Source organism: Exophiala xenobiotica (assembly GCF_000835505.1).
Source record: "Exophiala xenobiotica strain CBS 118157 unplaced genomic scaffold supercont1.4, whole genome shotgun sequence".
Classification (NCBI taxonomy): Eukaryota; Fungi; Ascomycota; class Eurotiomycetes; order Chaetothyriales; family Herpotrichiellaceae; genus Exophiala; species Exophiala xenobiotica.
Window position 1 is genome coordinate 112,979 of NW_013562491.1, and position 18,289 is coordinate 131,267.

At 52.8% G+C, this 18,289-nt stretch overlaps 10 protein-coding genes across 10 annotated transcripts; 7 read left to right on the plus strand and 3 right to left on the minus strand.

Annotated features, from left to right (window-relative positions):
• Positions 1 to 327: 327 nt before the first annotated feature.
• On the plus strand, positions 328 to 1,989 carry PV05_06197 (uncharacterized protein). The gene is made up of 2 exons (XM_013458914.1): positions 328 to 1,334; positions 1,381 to 1,989. Exons 1-2 carry the CDS (start codon positions 578 to 580, stop codon positions 1,836 to 1,838), a joined length of 1,215 nt encoding a protein of 404 aa, XP_013314368.1. The 5' UTR covers positions 328 to 577; the 3' UTR covers positions 1,839 to 1,989.
• Positions 1,990 to 2,042: 53 nt separating this feature from the next.
• On the plus strand, positions 2,043 to 4,319 carry PV05_06198 (uncharacterized protein). Its single transcript, XM_013458915.1, has 5 exons — positions 2,043 to 2,475; positions 2,532 to 2,654; positions 2,753 to 2,778; positions 2,835 to 3,245; positions 3,295 to 4,319. The coding sequence occupies exons 1-5, from the start codon at positions 2,421 to 2,423 to the stop codon at positions 4,186 to 4,188; spliced, it is 1,509 nt and encodes a 502-aa protein (XP_013314369.1). The 5' UTR covers positions 2,043 to 2,420; the 3' UTR covers positions 4,189 to 4,319.
• Positions 4,320 to 4,578: 259 nt separating this feature from the next.
• Positions 4,579 to 5,925, plus strand: PV05_06199 (uncharacterized protein). The gene has a single exon (XM_013458916.1). The coding sequence runs from the start codon at positions 4,713 to 4,715 to the stop codon at positions 5,505 to 5,507; it is 795 nt and encodes a 264-aa protein (XP_013314370.1). The 5' UTR covers positions 4,579 to 4,712; the 3' UTR covers positions 5,508 to 5,925.
• Positions 5,926 to 6,042: 117 nt separating this feature from the next.
• On the minus strand, positions 6,043 to 6,903 carry PV05_06200 (uncharacterized protein; the record flags this gene model as incomplete). Its single annotated transcript, XM_013458917.1, has 1 exon — positions 6,043 to 6,903. The coding sequence occupies one exon, from the start codon at positions 6,901 to 6,903 to the stop codon at positions 6,043 to 6,045; it is 861 nt and encodes a 286-aa protein (XP_013314371.1).
• Positions 6,904 to 7,412: 509 nt separating this feature from the next.
• On the minus strand, positions 7,413 to 8,021 carry PV05_06201 (uncharacterized protein; the record flags this gene model as incomplete). Its single annotated transcript, XM_013458918.1, has 1 exon — positions 7,413 to 8,021. One exon carries the CDS (start codon positions 8,019 to 8,021, stop codon positions 7,413 to 7,415), a length of 609 nt encoding a protein of 202 aa, XP_013314372.1.
• A 337-nt stretch (positions 8,022 to 8,358) lies between these two features.
• On the plus strand, positions 8,359 to 10,194 carry PV05_06202 (uncharacterized protein). Its single transcript, XM_013458919.1, has 5 exons — positions 8,359 to 8,624; positions 8,696 to 8,733; positions 8,790 to 9,086; positions 9,140 to 9,734; positions 9,798 to 10,194. Exons 1-5 carry the CDS (start codon positions 8,588 to 8,590, stop codon positions 10,058 to 10,060), a joined length of 1,230 nt encoding a protein of 409 aa, XP_013314373.1. The 5' UTR covers positions 8,359 to 8,587; the 3' UTR covers positions 10,061 to 10,194.
• A 477-nt stretch (positions 10,195 to 10,671) lies between these two features.
• On the plus strand, positions 10,672 to 11,499 carry PV05_06203 (uncharacterized protein; the record flags this gene model as incomplete). Its single annotated transcript, XM_013458920.1, has 2 exons — positions 10,672 to 11,007; positions 11,194 to 11,499. The coding sequence occupies 2 exons, from the start codon at positions 10,672 to 10,674 to the stop codon at positions 11,497 to 11,499; spliced, it is 642 nt and encodes a 213-aa protein (XP_013314374.1).
• Positions 11,500 to 12,169: 670 nt separating this feature from the next.
• On the plus strand, positions 12,170 to 13,816 carry PV05_06204 (uncharacterized protein; the record flags this gene model as incomplete). Its single annotated transcript, XM_013458921.1, has 1 exon — positions 12,170 to 13,816. One exon carries the CDS (start codon positions 12,170 to 12,172, stop codon positions 13,814 to 13,816), a length of 1,647 nt encoding a protein of 548 aa, XP_013314375.1.
• A 380-nt stretch (positions 13,817 to 14,196) lies between these two features.
• PV05_06205 (uncharacterized protein) lies at positions 14,197 to 16,233 on the plus strand (the record flags this gene model as incomplete). The annotated part of the gene is made up of 4 exons (XM_013458922.1): positions 14,197 to 14,454; positions 14,512 to 14,756; positions 14,827 to 15,274; positions 15,364 to 16,233. 4 exons carry the CDS (start codon positions 14,197 to 14,199, stop codon positions 16,231 to 16,233), a joined length of 1,821 nt encoding a protein of 606 aa, XP_013314376.1.
• A 113-nt stretch (positions 16,234 to 16,346) lies between these two features.
• Positions 16,347 to 18,225, minus strand: PV05_06206 (uncharacterized protein). The gene has a single exon (XM_013458923.1). It carries the CDS (start codon positions 18,144 to 18,146, stop codon positions 16,410 to 16,412), a length of 1,737 nt encoding a protein of 578 aa, XP_013314377.1. The 5' UTR covers positions 18,147 to 18,225; the 3' UTR covers positions 16,347 to 16,409.
• Positions 18,226 to 18,289: the final 64 nt, after the last annotated feature.

Genomic DNA, 18,289 nt, shown 5'->3' on the forward strand with positions numbered 1-18,289 from the left:
ATTGGATACTGTTACCTACCTCACCTAGGTACAACATGTCACGTATGTGATACTCATCAGAGGACGGAGTACGCGGTAGTGGAAAAGGCATCATGTTGACGAGTGACCAATGTTTAAGACAAGTCACTCAAGACCAATTGTAAGCGACATCAGCCACCTCAAAAGAGGAAATGGTTTCTGGATTCTTTCGACCACATAACTCCGCAGAGCCAGTGGAAGCCTTACCGATCGATACGTTGCAATCAACATCATGCATAAGATGGTGCGCCGACTGGTCGGTCAGCATGTCTTACTCGAGCAGTCTAATCTGCTTTCTCTCTGAAGAGTCGCGACCAGCACAAGATCTTCGGTAAACGAGTCGACCAGCGCACAGTCACACCTGATTTGACCAGCTTCGCTAGCATCGGACGCCTAATAAGCCGCACGAAATGACATCTTCCTCCTCAGCCCAAAGTCGTCGTCTGGATCTCGAGAAGAACTGCGTGATGGCCTTTCGGCCAGCATTATTCCTCTGGTATCTTTGGATGCTTCACTTATCGTGCTTTGCTGAGCCGAAGCTCTGAGCTACCATGGACAGATGTCTCCAACTCGACGAGACACTTCTGCAGTCCGAAGAAGCTGGTATCAATCAGAGGCCGCTTCATTTCTCGACCACTACAGTCCAGAGATAGTGCAGCGTCGCTTCACGAACTTTGACCCTCATTTCTATCGACAAAAGACCACTCTCGACAAGATCGCCCAGAGGTCACGACGACAGCCACGACCATGGCAGCCTCTGTTCGATTATGTGGACAGCCACTGGAATACGATTGGACCACTCCTGCCAATAACCTCGTCATTCTTGGAAATCAGTCTATTGCTTTTCCTCTTCACGTTATATTATACTTTACCAGCGGACCCAAGGACCGGACAGCGGCCACCTCGAATAGCCGACCTGTACAGCATATTCCCCTTCATCAGCTGCGTCGGCTCACAGAGGTTGCCGGTGTATCAAGGTCTGACGATGTGTGTGGTGTTGATCAACCTTGCATCGACCTCGATTGGCTTCTATCGAGGCCGCGATGATCGTATCGGCTGGCAGAGCCGGAGGACAAACTGGCTGGTCAGTGTGGTCTCGGGAGGGTTAGCAATATGGGTGGTCTTTGCAGCTGCCAATCCTGACACGCACCTCCACCTGACTGTGACGGCTGCGAAAGCATTGTCCGTCTTCTGCATTAAGACGAGCAGCTGGATCACCGATCATCTTCAGCGACGTAGTTATCCTGGCCTTTGGCAGACCGGCGTGGTCAGGTTCCTGGTTTGGTGGAAAGCCATCACCTTAGTCGTTGCATTCCGTACGTACAAACCCTGTTTCTCTTTGGGCCGACTAATGTTGGACAGCAACCGCGACAATGATGGAAGTTGCCATTTTTGGCTGCTACAGTGCAAGTGTCGAAGAGATCCAAACACCAGGAGCAAGATGCTACTGGATCATGGCAATGGGAGCTCCAGCCGAATGGGTCTATGCACTGACTACGATCTCCTGGAATTTGACCATCGCATTCGACATCTACATTCTCCCGATTGTAGGTGAGGTCAAGTCGAAACAAGATGAAGCCGAGATGCAGCTGCTAGCGCCAGACTCCTATAGTCCCCCTCCACAACTGCCTTCTTCAAGCAAAAACGATGGAAGAGAATCGGGCGAGCATTCGAGGGAAATCGATGGATCAAGGCAGCAGAAGAAAGGATATGACAGTCTCGATTCACCTAGTTGGGTTACAAACAGCACTGATAGCGACGAAGACAGTGAAGTCGAGCAAGACCTGGGGATGGTCGCAAGGATAAGAGATGTTGTCTAACTGGCAAGTAGAGACACAACAGCATTGACAGATGTGGTTGATCGAATACCTGTACCGAGTATTGATGAGACGAGAAACGAGTGTGGACGAGGCTGTGGAAAATACGTCATCGTCAGCCGTGTCTTGGCATTTCTAGCCTCGTCTGAAGGACAATAAACAAACTTCATCAAAGTCTCAAGTTCCAAACACACTCTTCTCAGGAGAAGGAAACTGTTTCGCCCAGTCCACAGTCGATATCTTGTGAATCTTTCCAGGTCGATGATGAAGAAGTTCTTGTCGAGTTCGTCTTCATGCCGATTTCAGCCGCACAAGCAAAATTGACGTCATAATGATATGCCGAGTCCTTGTGTCCGAAGAAGAGGAGCAAAGCACGTATATCAATCGTCAGTACCCAGTATCAAACGGTCAATTGCCGAATCTCACAATTTCATGCCTCTGCTGTAACTGATTTACCTCTTTCGTTTTCTTTTTGTTTTTTAGACTGTTAGAACATCACAAAAGTTCGACAATACTTTGATTCTTCGTTGACTCCGCCGTGTCAGTTGCATTCGCTTTTGGGTTAACGAACATAGCAGTCGGAAAATGTCCTCTCAACCGCGCGATCAGGATGAATTTCTCAGTGGAGCGGAACGAGGTGGTAAGCGCTGGCAGAAAGCCTCCCATCAGACATATAACGCTCTGACATTGTCGTAGATCCAATGGAGATGCTTCCACCCGAGCTTCAAAGAGAGCGTCAGAGGCTAGAAAAGATCTTCACTGTAGACACAGCTATGTTGAAGAAGATCACCAAAAGGTTCGGCGAGGAGCTTGAGGACGGTACGTGTCAAAGCAATGTAGCCACGCCATTCTGCAGCTTGCTCATTCCCAGTGATGGTCTGAATCTCGCTTTTGATGCTGACCCCGCCGATTGCCAGGCCTCAAGAAAGAGCGACAGAATATAGTAAGACCATTGCACCATCCTCAGTCGATGCAGTCCGGCTGACATTCACGTTTGAGCCTATGAACATCACTTGGGTTACTTCTCTGCCTACAGGCAAAGAGAGTGGCACTTACCTTGCGTTAGACCTGGGAGGCACCAACCTTCGTGTCTGCCTTGTAACTCTGAATGGACAGGGCGATGCAGAGGTGACACAAGAGAAGTATCACTTACCGTCAGAGATCAAGACTGGCACTTCTGAACAGCTCTGGGATTTTGTCGCCGATTCCCTGCAGAAGTTTGTCGAACAGCACCAGCCAGAGTCCCAGAACCGTTCCGAACCCCTACCGCTTGGTTTTACATTCAGCTATCCAGCAACTCAAGATAGAATTGACCATGGCCGTTTACAAACGTGGACGAAAGGTTGGGATATTGATGGCGTGGAGGGCCAGAACGTGGCGGCAATGTTGGAGGATGCGATAGCGAGAAGGGTACGAACACCGCAGCTTCTCAGGACATGTCAATGCTAACTTCGGGTAGAAACTACCTATAAAACTGGTCACTTTAGTCAATGACACAACCGGTGCGCTGATCGCGAGCATGTACAAAGATAAAGATACTATTATCGGCGCTATTTTTGGAACTGGTTGTAACGCAGCCTACATGGAGAGCAGAAAGAACATATCGAAACTGAACATAAGTGACGAGGAAAAATCGAAATACGGCACAGGCGGTGAGGACGATCTGATGGCTATCAACTGCGAGTATGGGGCCTTTGACAACTCCCATACCGTCCTTCCTCGAACGATCTTTGACGAGAGGGTCGACGAAGAGTCACCCCGACCCGGTGAGCAGACATTCGAGAAGATGTCCGCTGGATTGTATCTGGGCGAGATCTTCCGACAGGCAATCCTGGACATGTGGAAACAAGGAGTCCTGTTCAAATCAGAGCAAAGGTCGGATCAGGGACAGACTGCCGATGACGCAGAGAAGAAGAGGAGGAGTATCGGCGAACCCTACACCATTGACACAGAGTTCCTTTCAGCGATTGAAAATGACGACTCGGAGGAGCTGATTGAATCGAGGAAGCTGTTTGCAGCACAACTGTGCCTTCCAGGCTCGGAGTCCAAAACTTTGTGCCCGACTTTTGAAGAGTTGCTGCTCCTGCGACACTTGGCTCAACTGATTGCCATTCGAGGTGCGAGGCTCTGCGCATGCGGTGTGTCAGCAATATGTCAAAGATTGGGTACGAAGAGCGGACATGTTGCTGCAGACGGCTCTGTTGCCATCAAGCATCCCCATTTCCGGAGACGATGGGAGATGGCCGTGGCCGAGGTCCTCGACTCGGAGCCAGGTCAAATAAAGCTGACTAGTGCAGAGGACGGGAGTGGTATCGGGGCAGCTGTAATCACGGCGCTGAGGATGGCGAAGTAGTAGGGATGAACCACACATGCCTGGGCCGCAGGAGCTTTATGGAAGGGATCATATGGACGTGAAGAGGTTGTTGAGCGAAGTACCTTATCTGCAATGGAGCGGCTGTACATATCAAAAAAGACATTCATGATTATCGTACGAACATAAGTACGGTGCACCTCTAACATTGTCCGACTCGATCCTAGAAACCGCCTCGAATTCGAAATGCTGCCGACACCGAGCGTGACTCTATTGAAAGCCGGACCTGACCATGGTTACCTGACCCCCGGTATACCCAGCCTCCTTTGGCCAATCATCATGTGCGGAGACCCCCATTCAGTTTAGTCCGACAGCCCAGGACAGAAACGGTCGTCGCGGGTAAGCAAGACTCAACTTCATCCAACTCTCAAGCTTCAATTCTCGTCAAGCTTCATCAAGACTGTGCGATTCTTTCGCGACGATCAATCTCCAGGTTCACACTCGCTCAACCAACGCTCAATCGAGTTTCTGCGACAACCAGAATCACCTTGCAAGGAACCCTCAAGATGTCCTCCTCAGCCATTCAGTCCTCGCTCACCACCCAGTACCACAATCTCTTGGGCAGCATCAAAGCACGCCCGGCCAACGCAGCACTCACATCGACCGCGATCTTTGCCACGCTCTTCACCGCGTGGGTGGTCAGCGACTTCCAGGCCTGGAAATCCTTCGGCACAGGCGGCACGCCGCCCACATGGTCCGGCTACTGGCGCATGACGAAGCTGAGGATGGGCCGGCTCCTTTCACGCGACGACCTGACCGACGCATCGCCGCTGTCGTCTTCGGGACCGTCGTATCTCGACGCCGCCAGCATCCCCACGCGCGAGGGTGCGCGGCCACAAACCGTCTCACGCACGATGCCTCAGCGCCAGGTGCCGTACAAGTCCGGGGTGGTGGCTCCCGGCGTGGCTGAGCGCACAGCGAACCTGGCTGCCAGTCTTGCCGCAAAGTATCCCGACATTTTGGAGTTGCGGAGAAGTCGGTCGGAAGGGTACAGCGCCGACGGCATCTACGCCAAGGAGTCTTTGCCGACGATCAATGCCGAGTGTGAGCAGCAGAAGTTCATTGGCACGGAAGTGGCGCATGCGCATCCTGCCGAGGGGAGTTTGCATGTCTGGTTGAGCGAGGCGGATGCAAGACTTGTGGTGGAGAAGGGCTGGGGACAGAGGTTCCCTCTCCCCGGGAGTCCGAAGGGGTGGATCATGGTTTATACGCCGCGCACGATGGAGGAGGTCGATGTCGTGGAGAGGATTGTCAAGGCTGGCATTGCTTGGGTTAGTGGAGTTACGACGGTGTTGGTTTGATCTTGGGACGGAAGGAGAGTATGGTAGGGACCAGGTGGGCTCGGGCATGGCGAGAGGGGTTACGATAGCCAGGCGGTTTCGGCTGTGGGTGGGACAGACGAATGGTATCGCGGAATTGATGCTGCGTGGTCATGGTGCAGCGTCGAAAGGGGTTCGAAGTAGGGCAATGTTTTACGTGGTCAAGGCACAGGCACAGCACGCCGGAAAACAAAGATCCCAATGGACGTCGCATTGGGAGAGATTGAGCCCAAGACTCAAGAAAGGATTTCGGCCTATTATGGATCTTTACGAGAACGGATTGCCACGACACAGTTTCTCGCTGGTAAAGGACTTTGCGCTGGATACTTTTGGGGAACGGAGGGAAGGCTGTATTGGTTTGCAAGATCAGATTGAACCAGGAGAATATACCATACGCACACATGACGTTTTTCGTTGCTCATTCCTCATTACTCATTGCTCATGTCCTTTGCAGCTCTCTAGCACTCAGCGTGGATATTGCGGATCAACCAAATCCTTCATTCCTCTGTATCTTCCTTCATGCAAAGTCATTACCCTCACTCAAGCTGTTGTCATACAAGGGATTCCTCTCGACCTCCCTCACCCAGAGCCTCCACGGCTTATCTTGATATTGCTCGCACATGACATAGCACCCTTCTCCCTGCAGTTGGGTCAGTCCGTCAAAGCCTCCCTTTTTTTCGGACTGCTCCCCGTAGACATTTCTTGCGATTGCCATTGCTTTCGTTTGCGACTCTGCATTGATCCGCGTATAGATGGCCCGATAGACCGTCGTGACGAGATTCTCCCCCACAGCGGTAAACCCATGCCTCCTCATCAACACGACCGTCTCATCTGGCTTGGCACTGCTGCTGCTGTGGCTGCTGCTGTTGTCGTTGTTGGCGAACACTTCAGCCAATGCCGTTCCGAAGCGTGCGTTCCTCACCAGCATGTCCTGCTGATCGCCATCCCGATAGTGCGGGGCTATGTCGAAGACCTTGGCTGGCTGGGACCCGAGGAACCCGGCCATATGGTAGACGGCGCGCATGGGCACACCCGTGCTGACGACGTAGGGCAGGACCTCTTCGGCGTGGCTGTGGACAACGCACTGGACGCTGGGGAAGCGCTTGAAGATTTCGCCGTGGATGAAGCGTTCCGAGTAGCCCTTTTTGGCTTTTGGGTTGACCGGGTCGGAGCTCGAGACGTGGTAATGGATCAGGTCGTCCGGGGATGATACCATCGCAGGAGCCATGTAGCCGCACATGATGTACACTGATGGATCGGTGGGGTGGCGGATCGAGACGTGGCCGTAGGCGTCGACTACGCCGTGGTGGTGTAGGATGTGGTTGGCGTAGATGAGGTCGCGGAGGGCGGGTCTGAGAAGGTCATGAGAGGTCGGCATGGTGGCTGGGTAGATGAGCAAATGTATCAGTGGCTGTTCTTCTTGGACGGTTGTGGTAGAAACGGTGTTACTGCTGAGCGAGTCGGCTTTGAGTGAATGGTAGGATGCGTCTCTTCGGGGGGGTGGGTTGGCACGTAGTGCTGTATGGTTTCTTCGGTCTCGCCTCTGATAGTCGCGGAGTGAAGCCGCGAAAGATTACGATGTCGCCTCCAGTAAATACCGACGAGCGGACGTGGCACAATGACAAGTCTAGTTGTACGAGTGAGTCTCTGCTCAGTTCAGATCCGATGGAGACCCGGCGAGCCGGTAAGCCTGATGGATCAACATGGAGATTAAATGGCGGGGAAAGTACTGGACTATTTGTACAAAGGATGAGGGGCATCGACAGGGATGCGATGTGAGATAGTGAAGTCTCCATTTCACGATATGTCTTCTGGGGACTTTCTACTTGGTCATCGCAGATTAATCATATGGCGCTGCTAATACTACCAACAGCACCTGGTAGTCGATTAATCCAGTCCCGTCCTCTCGGTGAAGAAAAAGCTGACCTCCAACGGCTGCTGTCTGGGCCTCTTCGTATGGGCGATAGCAGTGCTCACTGCCTCCATCGCTTCGTCGACGTTGTCCCATCCCGCAAAGTGCACCCGAACGACATGCTCTTTGTCGTCCTTTGGTATATTCCACGCCGAGACAGCGCCGTGCCTGGCTCCTCCCATGGTCGAGGTGCCTGCCGCAAACTCGTTGTCAAACGCCAGCTTGTGTACATCCCTGTTGTGGACCGTCTTCAGGATCACTAGTACGGGTGCATTCAGCGGAATCCGAGACGGTTCGACGTTCATGTAGTGCATCCAATCGATGCCCATTTGGTCCTTGATCAGGTCGAGAATCTCGTCTTGTTGAGGTGAGCCATTGAATCCGTGCTGATGTTGGTCCTTGCTTTCCCACGCGCCGATGACAAACATGTTGGTCGGGTCATCGATGCGGGTGTAGAATAGAGTCTGAAGCTTGCTGTACTCTTCAATTACTCTCTTGACTTCTTGGAGGTTCTTCTTCAGTGTAGGATCGGATGCGGTGAGGCCATTCTTTAGGCTGATGTGAGCCAATTCGATTATTGCCATTTCGGTACCGTCTTAAAGTTGCTCATTGCTCGTTGTTGTCAGTGGTTTCTAGTGTGCAATGTGTCATAATCCAGCTGTTGCCAGTCGAGGGGAACCTCAGCCTCAGCGGCGCTCGTATTTATCACCCTCAGCTCATTGGACGGCCAATGAAACAACAAATGTGGAAAGAAATGTTACAGTGTCCAATTAAAGATGGGACTGCACGCACTCCGCGCTGACTTTCTGCAACAACCATTCCTGCAGGAAGTCGGGCCTTCAGCCAGCCTTGGCCCTTTAATGCTTGAAAGTACGAGTACCACCGACCACCTACCCATCGACCACTCTTTTTCAGCTGTCAGTCTTGCCCACCCAGCCAAGTCTCAAACTCCAAAAGACCTACAAGACGTCTCAACTTGGATCCCAACACTTACACAAAGATACCCCTTCTCATCTGCTACAATTTCCCCGGATTCCGACCCCCCGCTTCTTCTCGTTTCTTATCTTATCGCATCTTGGCGGGGCCATCCTCCAGCACCACCCAGCTACCAAAAATAGTTGCTCAACATCACTACCCACCTAGGTCAAGGATGAGTCGACCCTTGAAAGTCATAGTCATTGGTGCTGGTTAGTGTTTTATGTCCCCAGTATCTCCATCACCGGCGTCCCTCCGCGCCCGCTGACTTCCAAACGCGAAGGTCTCTCTGGCCTTGCTATTGCTCAGGGTCTGAAAAAGGTAAGTCCAAGAGCCTCAACTATGGCATGACGGGCGGCCCCTGAACGATACAATAGAATGGAATCGAATACGTGGTCGTCGACAAGGAAAGCGAACCACGCGACCGCAATTGGGGCGTCACAATTGCCTGGAGTCATCCTTTTCTTCAAGAACTCCTACCAGAGGAACTGTTCAACCGATTGGCCGAATGTCAACCAGATGAGAAACTGAACACGAAAGGAGCAGGATGCGAAAGCATCATCATTCGAGACGGAGCTACAGGTGCTACGATAGCTGAGCCATCATTCCCAGGCATAAGGCGGTTGAACATTCAGAAGACTAGAAGTTTATGGTCGAAGGATGTCAATGTCAAGGTTAGCAAGCCTCCTCGGCAATTTCGCTGGCCAGGTGCTGACTTCTTCTACAGTTTGGCAAAACGGTCACCGACGTTGAACTCACCTCTGACGGTGTGACCGCTCACTTCCAAGACGGCACCTCTGAGTCCGGGACAGTCCTCGTCGGTGCCGATGGTGGAGGGTCCTGGGTTCGTCGTTGGCTTCTTGGAGATGAGGCCGACGCCACTGTCTTGCCATATGTGTTCCTGAATTTTCCCATGCGCTTCACCGCAGAGCAAGCTTTGAAAATGGACAAGATGATGAATCCATTCGTTGATGTCGGCGTGCATCCGAAAGGAATGTACATTGGTATCTTCCTGCTTGACAAGCCTGATCTCGACAAGCCGGAGTCCTGGATCTTTTATTTCCTCGTGACATGGCCGAAGCAAGAAGACACAGACACCAATGATGGCGAGAACACCACCACAGACGACGTGAACATGGCAGACGAATTTCGGAAGAGGGCTGACGGCTGGGCTGACCCCTTCAAATCTGCTGTAGATTGGATGCCGAAAGACATCAAGGCTAAGGCGGTACCGCTCAAGATCTGGGGACCGAAGTCTGGTTGGGATAACCGTCAAGGCAGAGTGACGTTGGCAGGAGATGCGGCGCATAGCATGACCTTTCGTAAGTGACTCTACTTTACGTTCCGTTCCGTTCCCCAGTTGACTTAAGTTGTTCGGGTTTTAGATCGTGGACAGGGAGCCAACAACGCGATTCGAGACAGCAAAATGTTTGTCGACGCCATGGTCAAGGTCAAGTCAGGGGAGATGACACTTGGTAAGGCAATCGCAGGATATGACCGGGATGTGGTCCCGCGAGGGGTCCAGGAGGTGGAAATCTCGAGGGCGCAGACCGATGCGTTTCACAACCACGCACGGTTCTTGGAAAGTCCGGTCATCAAGCATGGCATCAGACCGGTCACGGAATTTAGCAAGACCGAAGAGGCGTAGGGAGTTTGGGCAGAAATGTCGACATGGTTACAGTACTCCGTACGGAGGATTCGGTTGCGGTGCTTGTCCCTGAAATATGAGGCGTCGTCTCCTTCTAAAGCCGGTGAGGAAGTCAATTGAGATCCGAGTCTGGTACCTGAATCGGGCCTTCGTCTCGAATTGGGTTACGGTGCTTCAGCCAGCTTGATTCATGTATTGTACTAGACAATATGCTTTTCCCCGTGCTCGCAATCGTGTGGTTGTCCAGACTAGGACTGGGTGGGCCGTACGAGTTCCCGTTCATGACTTGCAACGGCTCAGAGTAGGAATGAGGCCTCCTGCACAACACAACTACTGAAAACACCCGGCGAGCCGGTAAGCAGAGTCTTGCCTAACGTAGGAGCTGGCCTCATCTTCCTTCTGAGTACTAGGATTCACTGGTATAAGAAGGGGGGAAGCTTGGTGGGCAAAATTTACTCTGTCCTACAACTTGCCTGTAGCCGTCGACAACTGGGGAATTGCAGCGAGCTCGTGCACAATCTGAACACCACAAGTCCATCGAACTCACTGCGGTCAAGGGTATTACTCACCAACAGACCACCTCAAAGGAATCTGTCGACAGCCAAAGTACCATGTCGTCACATAAACCAGCAGTGATCGTGGCCTATGGCGCGTGGCATGAACCAGCTCATTTCGAGCCCCTCGCCAAAGTCCTTCGCTCCAAGGGCTACAAAGTCATAACTGTCTGGTTACCGAGTGTGCATTACGAGAAGCTGAACCAACCGGTGCCTAAAGGTCTGGTAGAGGACGTCGAGGCTATCCGAGGACCCGCCCTGTCCGAGCTCAACAGCAATCCGGATACCGACGTCCTCATCTTGGGACATTCATCCGGCTCCCTGCCCGGCTCCGTGGCGTATCAGGGGCTCGACAAGGATGCGCGTCGTTCAGCGGGTTATAGCAACGGGATTGTAGGCTTGCTGGTGATATCAGGCCTGCTCGTTCCGGCGGGCAAATCGGCCATGGAGTGGGCCTCTAGCTGGACAGGACACCGAATCCCGCCGACCATGACGTTCCATGAAACAACGAGTCGTGACGGGTACAAGTTCACATACACTGTCCCTCGCGAACCGCCTGGTCCGGTGGAACTCTTCTAGCATGATGTGCCTGTCGACGAGGCGCAGAGATGGGCGTCGATGCTCAAACCTTTTGTCTTTGACGCAAATCTGGCCCCAGTGCCGTACGCGGGATATCTTGTCGTGCCGACCTATTTTCTCCTGTGCGAAGACGATCGTGCGCTGGGCCCGGATATTCAGAGGTACATTGTGAACGAGGCGAATAAGGAGATGCCGGAAGGGAAAGAGGTTATAGTCACGAGTATACAGAGCGGGCATAGTCCTTTCTTGAGCCGAGTCGACGAGATGGCGGACTGGGTGAGACGATGTGCAGGAGAGGAATTCTGAATGGTGAGGCTGGAGGACTGAGGAGGCATAGCCACCTACTTCGTCCAATGTATGGGAGTCGTTCATCTTGCCTGTGAAGAAAGGATTCTGCACATTTCGAGCTGGTGGAGACCCGTCCGCCAGAGTTTTCCTTCATGCGAGCCATTCGAGACGGGGGTTTGCGACAGTGCTTGAATCTTTTCTGGCGCACCAGCTCCCCATTTTTGAACGTTGTCGTCGCTCAGGTGCGTTTTCCTGGGAGGGGGAATGTCTGTGCAAGCCAGTGTATGTGCAGACTGACAACCCTTGGGTCAGCTGGTTTCTTCTGGTGTCGTAGCTACCTCCGTCCAACTAGATACCCTCCTGAGAAAGTGGCAGGTTGTGAGATGCCGGTACTGTGTTCCCGAAGGACTTTTTGAAGGAAAACGGTACCCGAAGGACTTCTGACGGGCACCCAACAGGCACCCAACAGGAGTGGGGGAAGAGGGAAGGAAGCCGGCGCCGGTTGCTGGCCGGCCTCGCCGACAATTGACAGCGGACGTGACCCGAAAGTGTCCGAACCAAGCTTCACTTCTGTGGCTTCTCCAATTCCGAGTCGGGCATCGCATCATTAATTCTTTCCTACTCTTGAGGTCTTTCTCTCTCGCCTTCTTGCTCTTGTAGCACTGTGTTTTCGTCGGCCAACGTCAAAATGTCTGGGTCTGCCTCCAAAGGCCTCGCTCGCGTTCTACGCCAGGCAAAGAGACCTTCAATTGCCCGAACACGACCGTCACAATGCATCCCCACCTCGTACGAGCCAATGCGCACTTTCTCCGTCACACCGCGCCGGCGAGAAGATACTGCAGAACCGCATCATAATGTGAGGTACACGACTGATATGTACAATATCAAACGGGATGCGAAGTTCTCGGAAATCACACCTGATCACATCCAATTCTTCAAATCGACCTTGGGCGACGACGCGGCTGTTGTGGACGGCGTGACGAAGGATGCTTCAGATGACCTTGAAGCCTTCAATACCGACTGGATGAAGAAATACAGAGGACATACCAAGCTGGTGCTGAAACCAAAGAGCACGGAAGAAGTGAGCAAAGTGTTGAAATACTGCAACGACAACAAATTGGCTGTTGTGCCGCAAGGAGGAAATTCCGGTCTGGTAGGAGGAAGTGTGCCGGTTTTCGATGAGATCGTTATATCATTATCGCGCATGAACAACATCCGCAGCTTCGATGATGTTAGTGGCATTCTAGTCGTGGATGGAGGTGTCATTCTTGAAGTGGCAGACAACTTCCTTGCCGGGCACAACCACCTATTCCCTCTAGATCTGGGCGCCAAAGGATCGTGCCAGATTGGCGGTAATGTAGCCACGAATGCTGGAGGTCTCAGACTATTACGCTACGGTTCCTTACACGGCAACGTGCTTGGGCTGGAAGCTGTTCTACCTGATGGCACTATTGTGGACGATTTGTCCAAGCTAAGGAAGAACAACACCGGCTATGACTTGAAACAGCTGTTCATCGGTGGAGAGGGCACAATTGGTATCATCACCGGCGTATCAGTACAATGTCCGCAACGGTCAAAGGCCGTCAACGTTGCATATTTTGGTCTTCCCTCATTCGAGCATGTCCAAAAGGCATTCAAGGAGGCTAAGATCCAGCTTGGTGAGATCCTCTCAGCATTTGAACTTATGGACTCTCAAAGTCAAGGATTCGTCCATCGAGTAACCGGCAACAAAAGGCCGCTCGAGGGAGACCATCCCTTTTATTGCTTGATTGAGACCAGCGGCTCGAATACAGAGCACGACAACGAAAAGCTGGAGAAGTTCTTGGAATATGTCATGGGCGAAGAAATCGTCTCTGACGGTGTTCTAGCTCAGGACGAAACCCAAGTCAAAGCCTTGTGGGCCTGGCGAGAAGGCATCACAGAGGCTATCGGACACTATGGCGGCACATACAAATACGATTTGTCAATACCACTTGCCGAACTTTACAAGCTCGTTGAGGAGACACGAGAAAGACTCACTTCTATGAATCTGATAGGTGACGACGACTCTCATCCAGCTATTGGCGTTGTTGGCTACGGCCATATGGGCGACTCAAACCTGCATCTGAACGTCCCTGTACGGAGATACACGAAAGAGGTCGAGGAAGCGATTGAACCATGGGTCTACGAATGGATCCAAAAGAGGAATGGAAGTATCAGTGCCGAGCACGGTCTTGGTATTGCGAAGAAAAAGTACATCGGGTACAGTCGCAGTGAGACCATGATCAAACTGATGAAACAGATCAAGAATCTTTACGACCCGAATGGCATCATGAATCCATACAAGTATATATAGCCGGGTAAGAGCGAGGGATGGTCGTCCGCTATCAACAAAAATGAAGATTCTGCACAAGGGATCAGCACGTTCACTGTCTTCGGTTCTTGCTACTGTTGGCCTGTCCCTTACATGAGCTCCATCAGTTTGAATGCCCATGCCGTCCACGGCAAAGATCAAACAGCTCTGCTTTCGTGCGGGGAAGCCGGTGCATGATATACCAAGTTGGGTCGTCGGCCACTTTGCAATTCGCCCGAGGCAGTATCGTTCTCCAACCAGGCCTACTAGCCGACCTCATTCCATACACTGTCCTGACCTGAAGTATTCATTCCATTTGCCTTTCTGTATCCGGAGTCGATTTCGAACTCATTTGTGACAGCCACCGCCTGGCAACCATAACCATGGTGTCTGCCGAGAGAACGGAAAAGATATGTGTCCCAATGCTCGATCAAGTGGCATACAAGCCACGGAAGTTACGGGTCGCCACTATTGGAGCCGGCTTTTCTGGATTGATATTCGCCCATAAGCTCCAACATGAATGTCCTGACATGCAGGAATATATCGAACATGTAATATTCGAAGCAAGCGATGACGTCGGTGGGACGTGGGCGAAGAATACTTATCCTGGCGTCCAATGCGATGTACCAGCACATATATATGTTGGCACTCCTCCTCGGGCTACTTCAGGACGTGATCCTAATGCTTCCATCTTCTAGGCTTTCCCTTTCGACCCTAACCCGGAATGGTCCAAGTTCTACGCAGATGGTCCAGAGATTTTGGAGTACGTGCAGAGGACGGCCGAGAAGTGGAACTTGAAGCGAGATATTCAGTTCAATACCGCTGTCATCGCTCTCGACTGGCTGGAAGACCAGGGGAAGTGGAAGGTCAGGGTACGAAAGGAAGGGCAAGAGGAGAGGGACGAGATTGTTGATATCCTAGTCTCAGCACAAGGCTTTCTGAGGTCAGTCGCTGTCGTCGTCCAGAGTGCCCGTTTTGGCTTCCCGAGTCTCAGGGGACTAATCGGTGTCTAGTCAATGGAAGTGGCCCGATATTCCTGGTCTACACGACTTTAAGGGACATCTCGTCCACTCTGCGGCATGGGATCATTCTTACGACTACTCCCACAAGAGAATTGGAATCATCGGAAACGGCTCTTCCGCAATCCAAATACTTCCTCAAATGGCCAAGTTGGCTGGTACCCGAATCGTCAGCTTTCAAAGAGGCACAACTTGGATCACACAAAGTCTCGGTGAGATCTTAGGCGCTAATCAAGGTGATCCAGATCCTGTTGATCAGCAGGAAATTGTCAACGGCGATGTGGGCATCGATATGGAGGACGTCGGTGAGTCCGATGAAGAAATCGGCAGTAACTTCAACCCTCGTTATACCAGGAACGATAAGCGGCGGTTCAGAAATCCCGAGAAACACAAGCAGTACCGGAAGATGCTTCAGCAGGGCATGAACAAGGGATTTCGTATTGTATGCCACGTCTCTTTCTCCTTCGCTTTCTCTCCGGGCTCGCGTGCCGCTGAAGCGTTCGATACTGACCAAGCTTGCACACGATATAGTTCCGCAAAGGATCTGCCCAAAATGCCAGATCAACCGAAACCACAATCGCGCGGATGCGCGCCGCGCTGAACAACAACGAAGACCTCTGTCGACAACTCATACCGGACTGGACGCTCGGGTGTCGCCGCTTAACTCCCGGCGAAGGATATCTGGAGTCCTTTCTCCTTCCGAGCGTGACGCTGGAGAAGTCGCCCATCGAGCGCATCACGCCGACGGGCATCCGGACTCTTGGAAGTGGCCAGGGCCAGGGTGGCCAGGAATATGAGTTCGACGTGATAATCTGCGCGACGGGCTTCGACGTCTCACATGTCCCGCACTACCCGGTCACAGGGCGTGATGGGACGACACTCGCACAGAAATGGAAGGATGAACCGGAGAGCTATTTGAGTCTGGCGGTGCCGGAGTTTCCGAACTATTTCATGTTTACGGGCCCCAACGCCACGGTCGGCCACGGCACGCTGATCACCAGCATGACCTGGACGGCCGAGTATATCGTGAGGTGGCTGCGCAAGATCGCCGGCGAGGATGTCAAGAGTGTCGCACCCCGGCAGGATGCTACGGACGAGTTTGTGCGGCACGGCGACCGGATTCATGATACGCTGACCTGGAGCGCCGGGTGTCGGAGTTGGTACAAGAAGAACCGTGTCGATGGGCGGGTTACGGCCTGTTGGCCGGGGAGTGCCCTGTTGTACAGGGAGGTCATCCTCCGTGAGATCAGGGGCGAGGATTGGGATATAAGCTATCACAGTGGGAATCGCTGGAGGGGCGTGCTGGGGAATGGCATGACGAGGCTGGAGGAGGAAGCGGAGAAGAGGGAAATCGAGGGGAAGGGGGAGACGGTGGATTTGGCTTTTTATATTGAGCGGTAGCCCACTTTTGACTAGATTCGAAGGATGCTGCATTGAACGAAGTCAAAGAGGCCCATTCAAGCAGCACCAGAAGCCTCAACGGAGGAATCCTTTTATTTTCGGATATGATACTACTATCATTTGACATTGGGACGTGCAATGCAGTGCAGTGCAGATGATTTCATGTCCTGGCTGGTTCACCACCGACCCTCCCTGGATTTTCCTTTATCTTTGTCGCGATTGTCACGATTTCTATCGCGATCTCGCCGTTTCTCGGATTTCAGCTCCTTCTCACGTTCGCGAGGGTCGATGACGACGAGTTCTTCTTCGTTCTTCCTCTTCCACGTCAAGTCCTTGCCAAGCCGGTCCTTCGCGAAGGATAGAGTATGGTTGAACCACTCCTTGTCGTCGTCGGATTCGGCAGCGGCGTCTGGATTCGCGCCGTCCTCGTCCCATTTCGAACAAGACTGGCAGTTCGCTATGAAATGGAGGTCGCATAGGGTGGCTTCTTCGTCGATGTCGGCTGCTGCCGCGGGTTGGGGTTGCGATTGCGTCGGCTTCGAATTTAGTGTGTCGTCATGGGATTTCTGGGTGTTGTGTGGTTTGTTTTGCGATGGTTTGTTGCTGGTGTCAGAAGATTCCAGACGGGCTTTGAAGGCGTTGAGCATTTTCAGTGCGCGCGCGTCGTCCTGCGCTGTGGACTCGCCGGGTCGGGGACGTTTGCGGCCTCGTGTGCTGGTCGTCGGGATGAGTGCCTCGAGCGCGGAGATCTTGTGGTTTGTATCGGTGGTGTTGGTTGTCACGTTGCGTCGCATGGATGCTTTGAGGGCGGCGATCTCGGCTTGTAGAGCAGAAGAGGACGTTTTGGATTTGTTGGTGGGTTGTTCCTCTTCGGCGGGTGTTGGGGACCGGGATGGTGATTCCGGGTCGCGGAGAGGTAGTTGGGCCGTCGGGTCGTGGAAGGATGGCTTACGACGCTGGACTGGGGATGGAGATTTGGCGGATGACTGTGGACTCGCCTTCCGCTTTTGTGGTATGGATTGTAATGCTGATGGTGATGGTGATCGCTTTGGCTTTGAAGAAGGCGCCGAGGGCTTATTAGGGATGGTGCCGTTCTTCTGCGGCGCAGAGTCCTGTGCATCGCCTGCATCGATCAACGCAGGATTGAATTTGGCTTTCTTTGGTCGGACGGCGACCTCGCCGGCGTCGTCCTCGCCTTCGTCACCACCAAAGCTGAGTAAGGTCTTCCCGCCCTTCTTTTTCGGGGCCTTCTTCTTCGGTACAGCATCGACGACACGTTCGGCGACTTTGACTCTTTTGCGCATCTTCTGCCAGGCGTCTCCCTTGGGCATTTCGAGGATTTCGACCCTGAGAATTTTCTCGGGATATATTGGTCTCTCCGTTCCTTCGGCCAGCTCGCCCTCGGCGATCTTGACAATGTTGTAGATACCGTCGCCTTCGACCCGTCCAAACATTGTGCATTTCCCGTCGAGCTCGGCTCTGCAATCTCCCAGCGTGATGAAGAACTGGCTGCCGTAGCCTCCTCCTGGGCCAGTGCCTTTGGCCATGCCGACCAGGCCTCTCCGGTTGAACTTTAACCTGCTGTGTATCTCGTCACCGAAACTGATCTTTTCGTCCTTCTCCCGGCCCATGACCCTCGCCCAGTCTTCGTCATAGCGTTCGAATTCCCGATCCTCGTAGATATTGTGTCCGCCCTCCCCGGTTCCGCTTGCGTCACCGGTCTGGATGACGAAGCCAGGTACGACGCGGTGGAAGATGTTGTTGTTGTAGCCTTCGTCGAGTACATGTTGTAGAAAGTTGCGACATGTTAGAGGAGTCTGATTTGCGAAAAGGGAGATTGTAAGAGGGCCTGCGGTGGTATGGAGGAGGACGGATGCTGTTGGCGGAGGTTCGGTCGTGTAGTGAGAGGACATCCTTGTGTCGGGCTGGCAAGTCTCGCCAGTCTATATCTGGGGCCGTGATGGCATCTATAGGTGAGCTGCAAACTTGAGGCGCCCAAATTTTGGCTGCTTCACTTCCAGATCTCTCCGTCGACGATTTCCGCCAAATCTAAAGT

Coding starts and splice junctions, on each gene's coding strand:
- PV05_06197 (XM_013458914.1), top strand. CDS start 578: ATGTCTCCAACTCGACGAGACACTTCTGCAGTCCGAAGAAGCTGGTAT. Junction 1,335..1,380: donor CACCTTAGTCGTTGCATTCC/GTACGTACAAAC, acceptor AATGTTGGACAG/CAACCGCGACAATGATGGAA.
- PV05_06198 (XM_013458915.1), top strand. CDS start 2,421: ATGTCCTCTCAACCGCGCGATCAGGATGAATTTCTCAGTGGAGCGGAA. Junction 2,476..2,531: donor CAGTGGAGCGGAACGAGGTG/GTAAGCGCTGGC, acceptor ACATTGTCGTAG/ATCCAATGGAGATGCTTCCA. Junction 2,779..2,834: donor AGAAAGAGCGACAGAATATA/GTAAGACCATTG, acceptor TTCACGTTTGAG/CCTATGAACATCACTTGGGT.
- PV05_06199 (XM_013458916.1), top strand. CDS start 4,713: ATGTCCTCCTCAGCCATTCAGTCCTCGCTCACCACCCAGTACCACAAT.
- PV05_06202 (XM_013458919.1), top strand. CDS start 8,588: ATGAGTCGACCCTTGAAAGTCATAGTCATTGGTGCTG. Junction 8,734..8,789: donor TTGCTCAGGGTCTGAAAAAG/GTAAGTCCAAGA, acceptor ACGATACAATAG/AATGGAATCGAATACGTGGT. Junction 9,087..9,139: donor CGAAGGATGTCAATGTCAAG/GTTAGCAAGCCT, acceptor CTTCTTCTACAG/TTTGGCAAAACGGTCACCGA.
- PV05_06206 (XM_013458923.1), bottom strand. CDS start 18,146: ATGTCCTCTCACTACACGACCGAACCTCCGCCAACAGCATCCGTCCTC.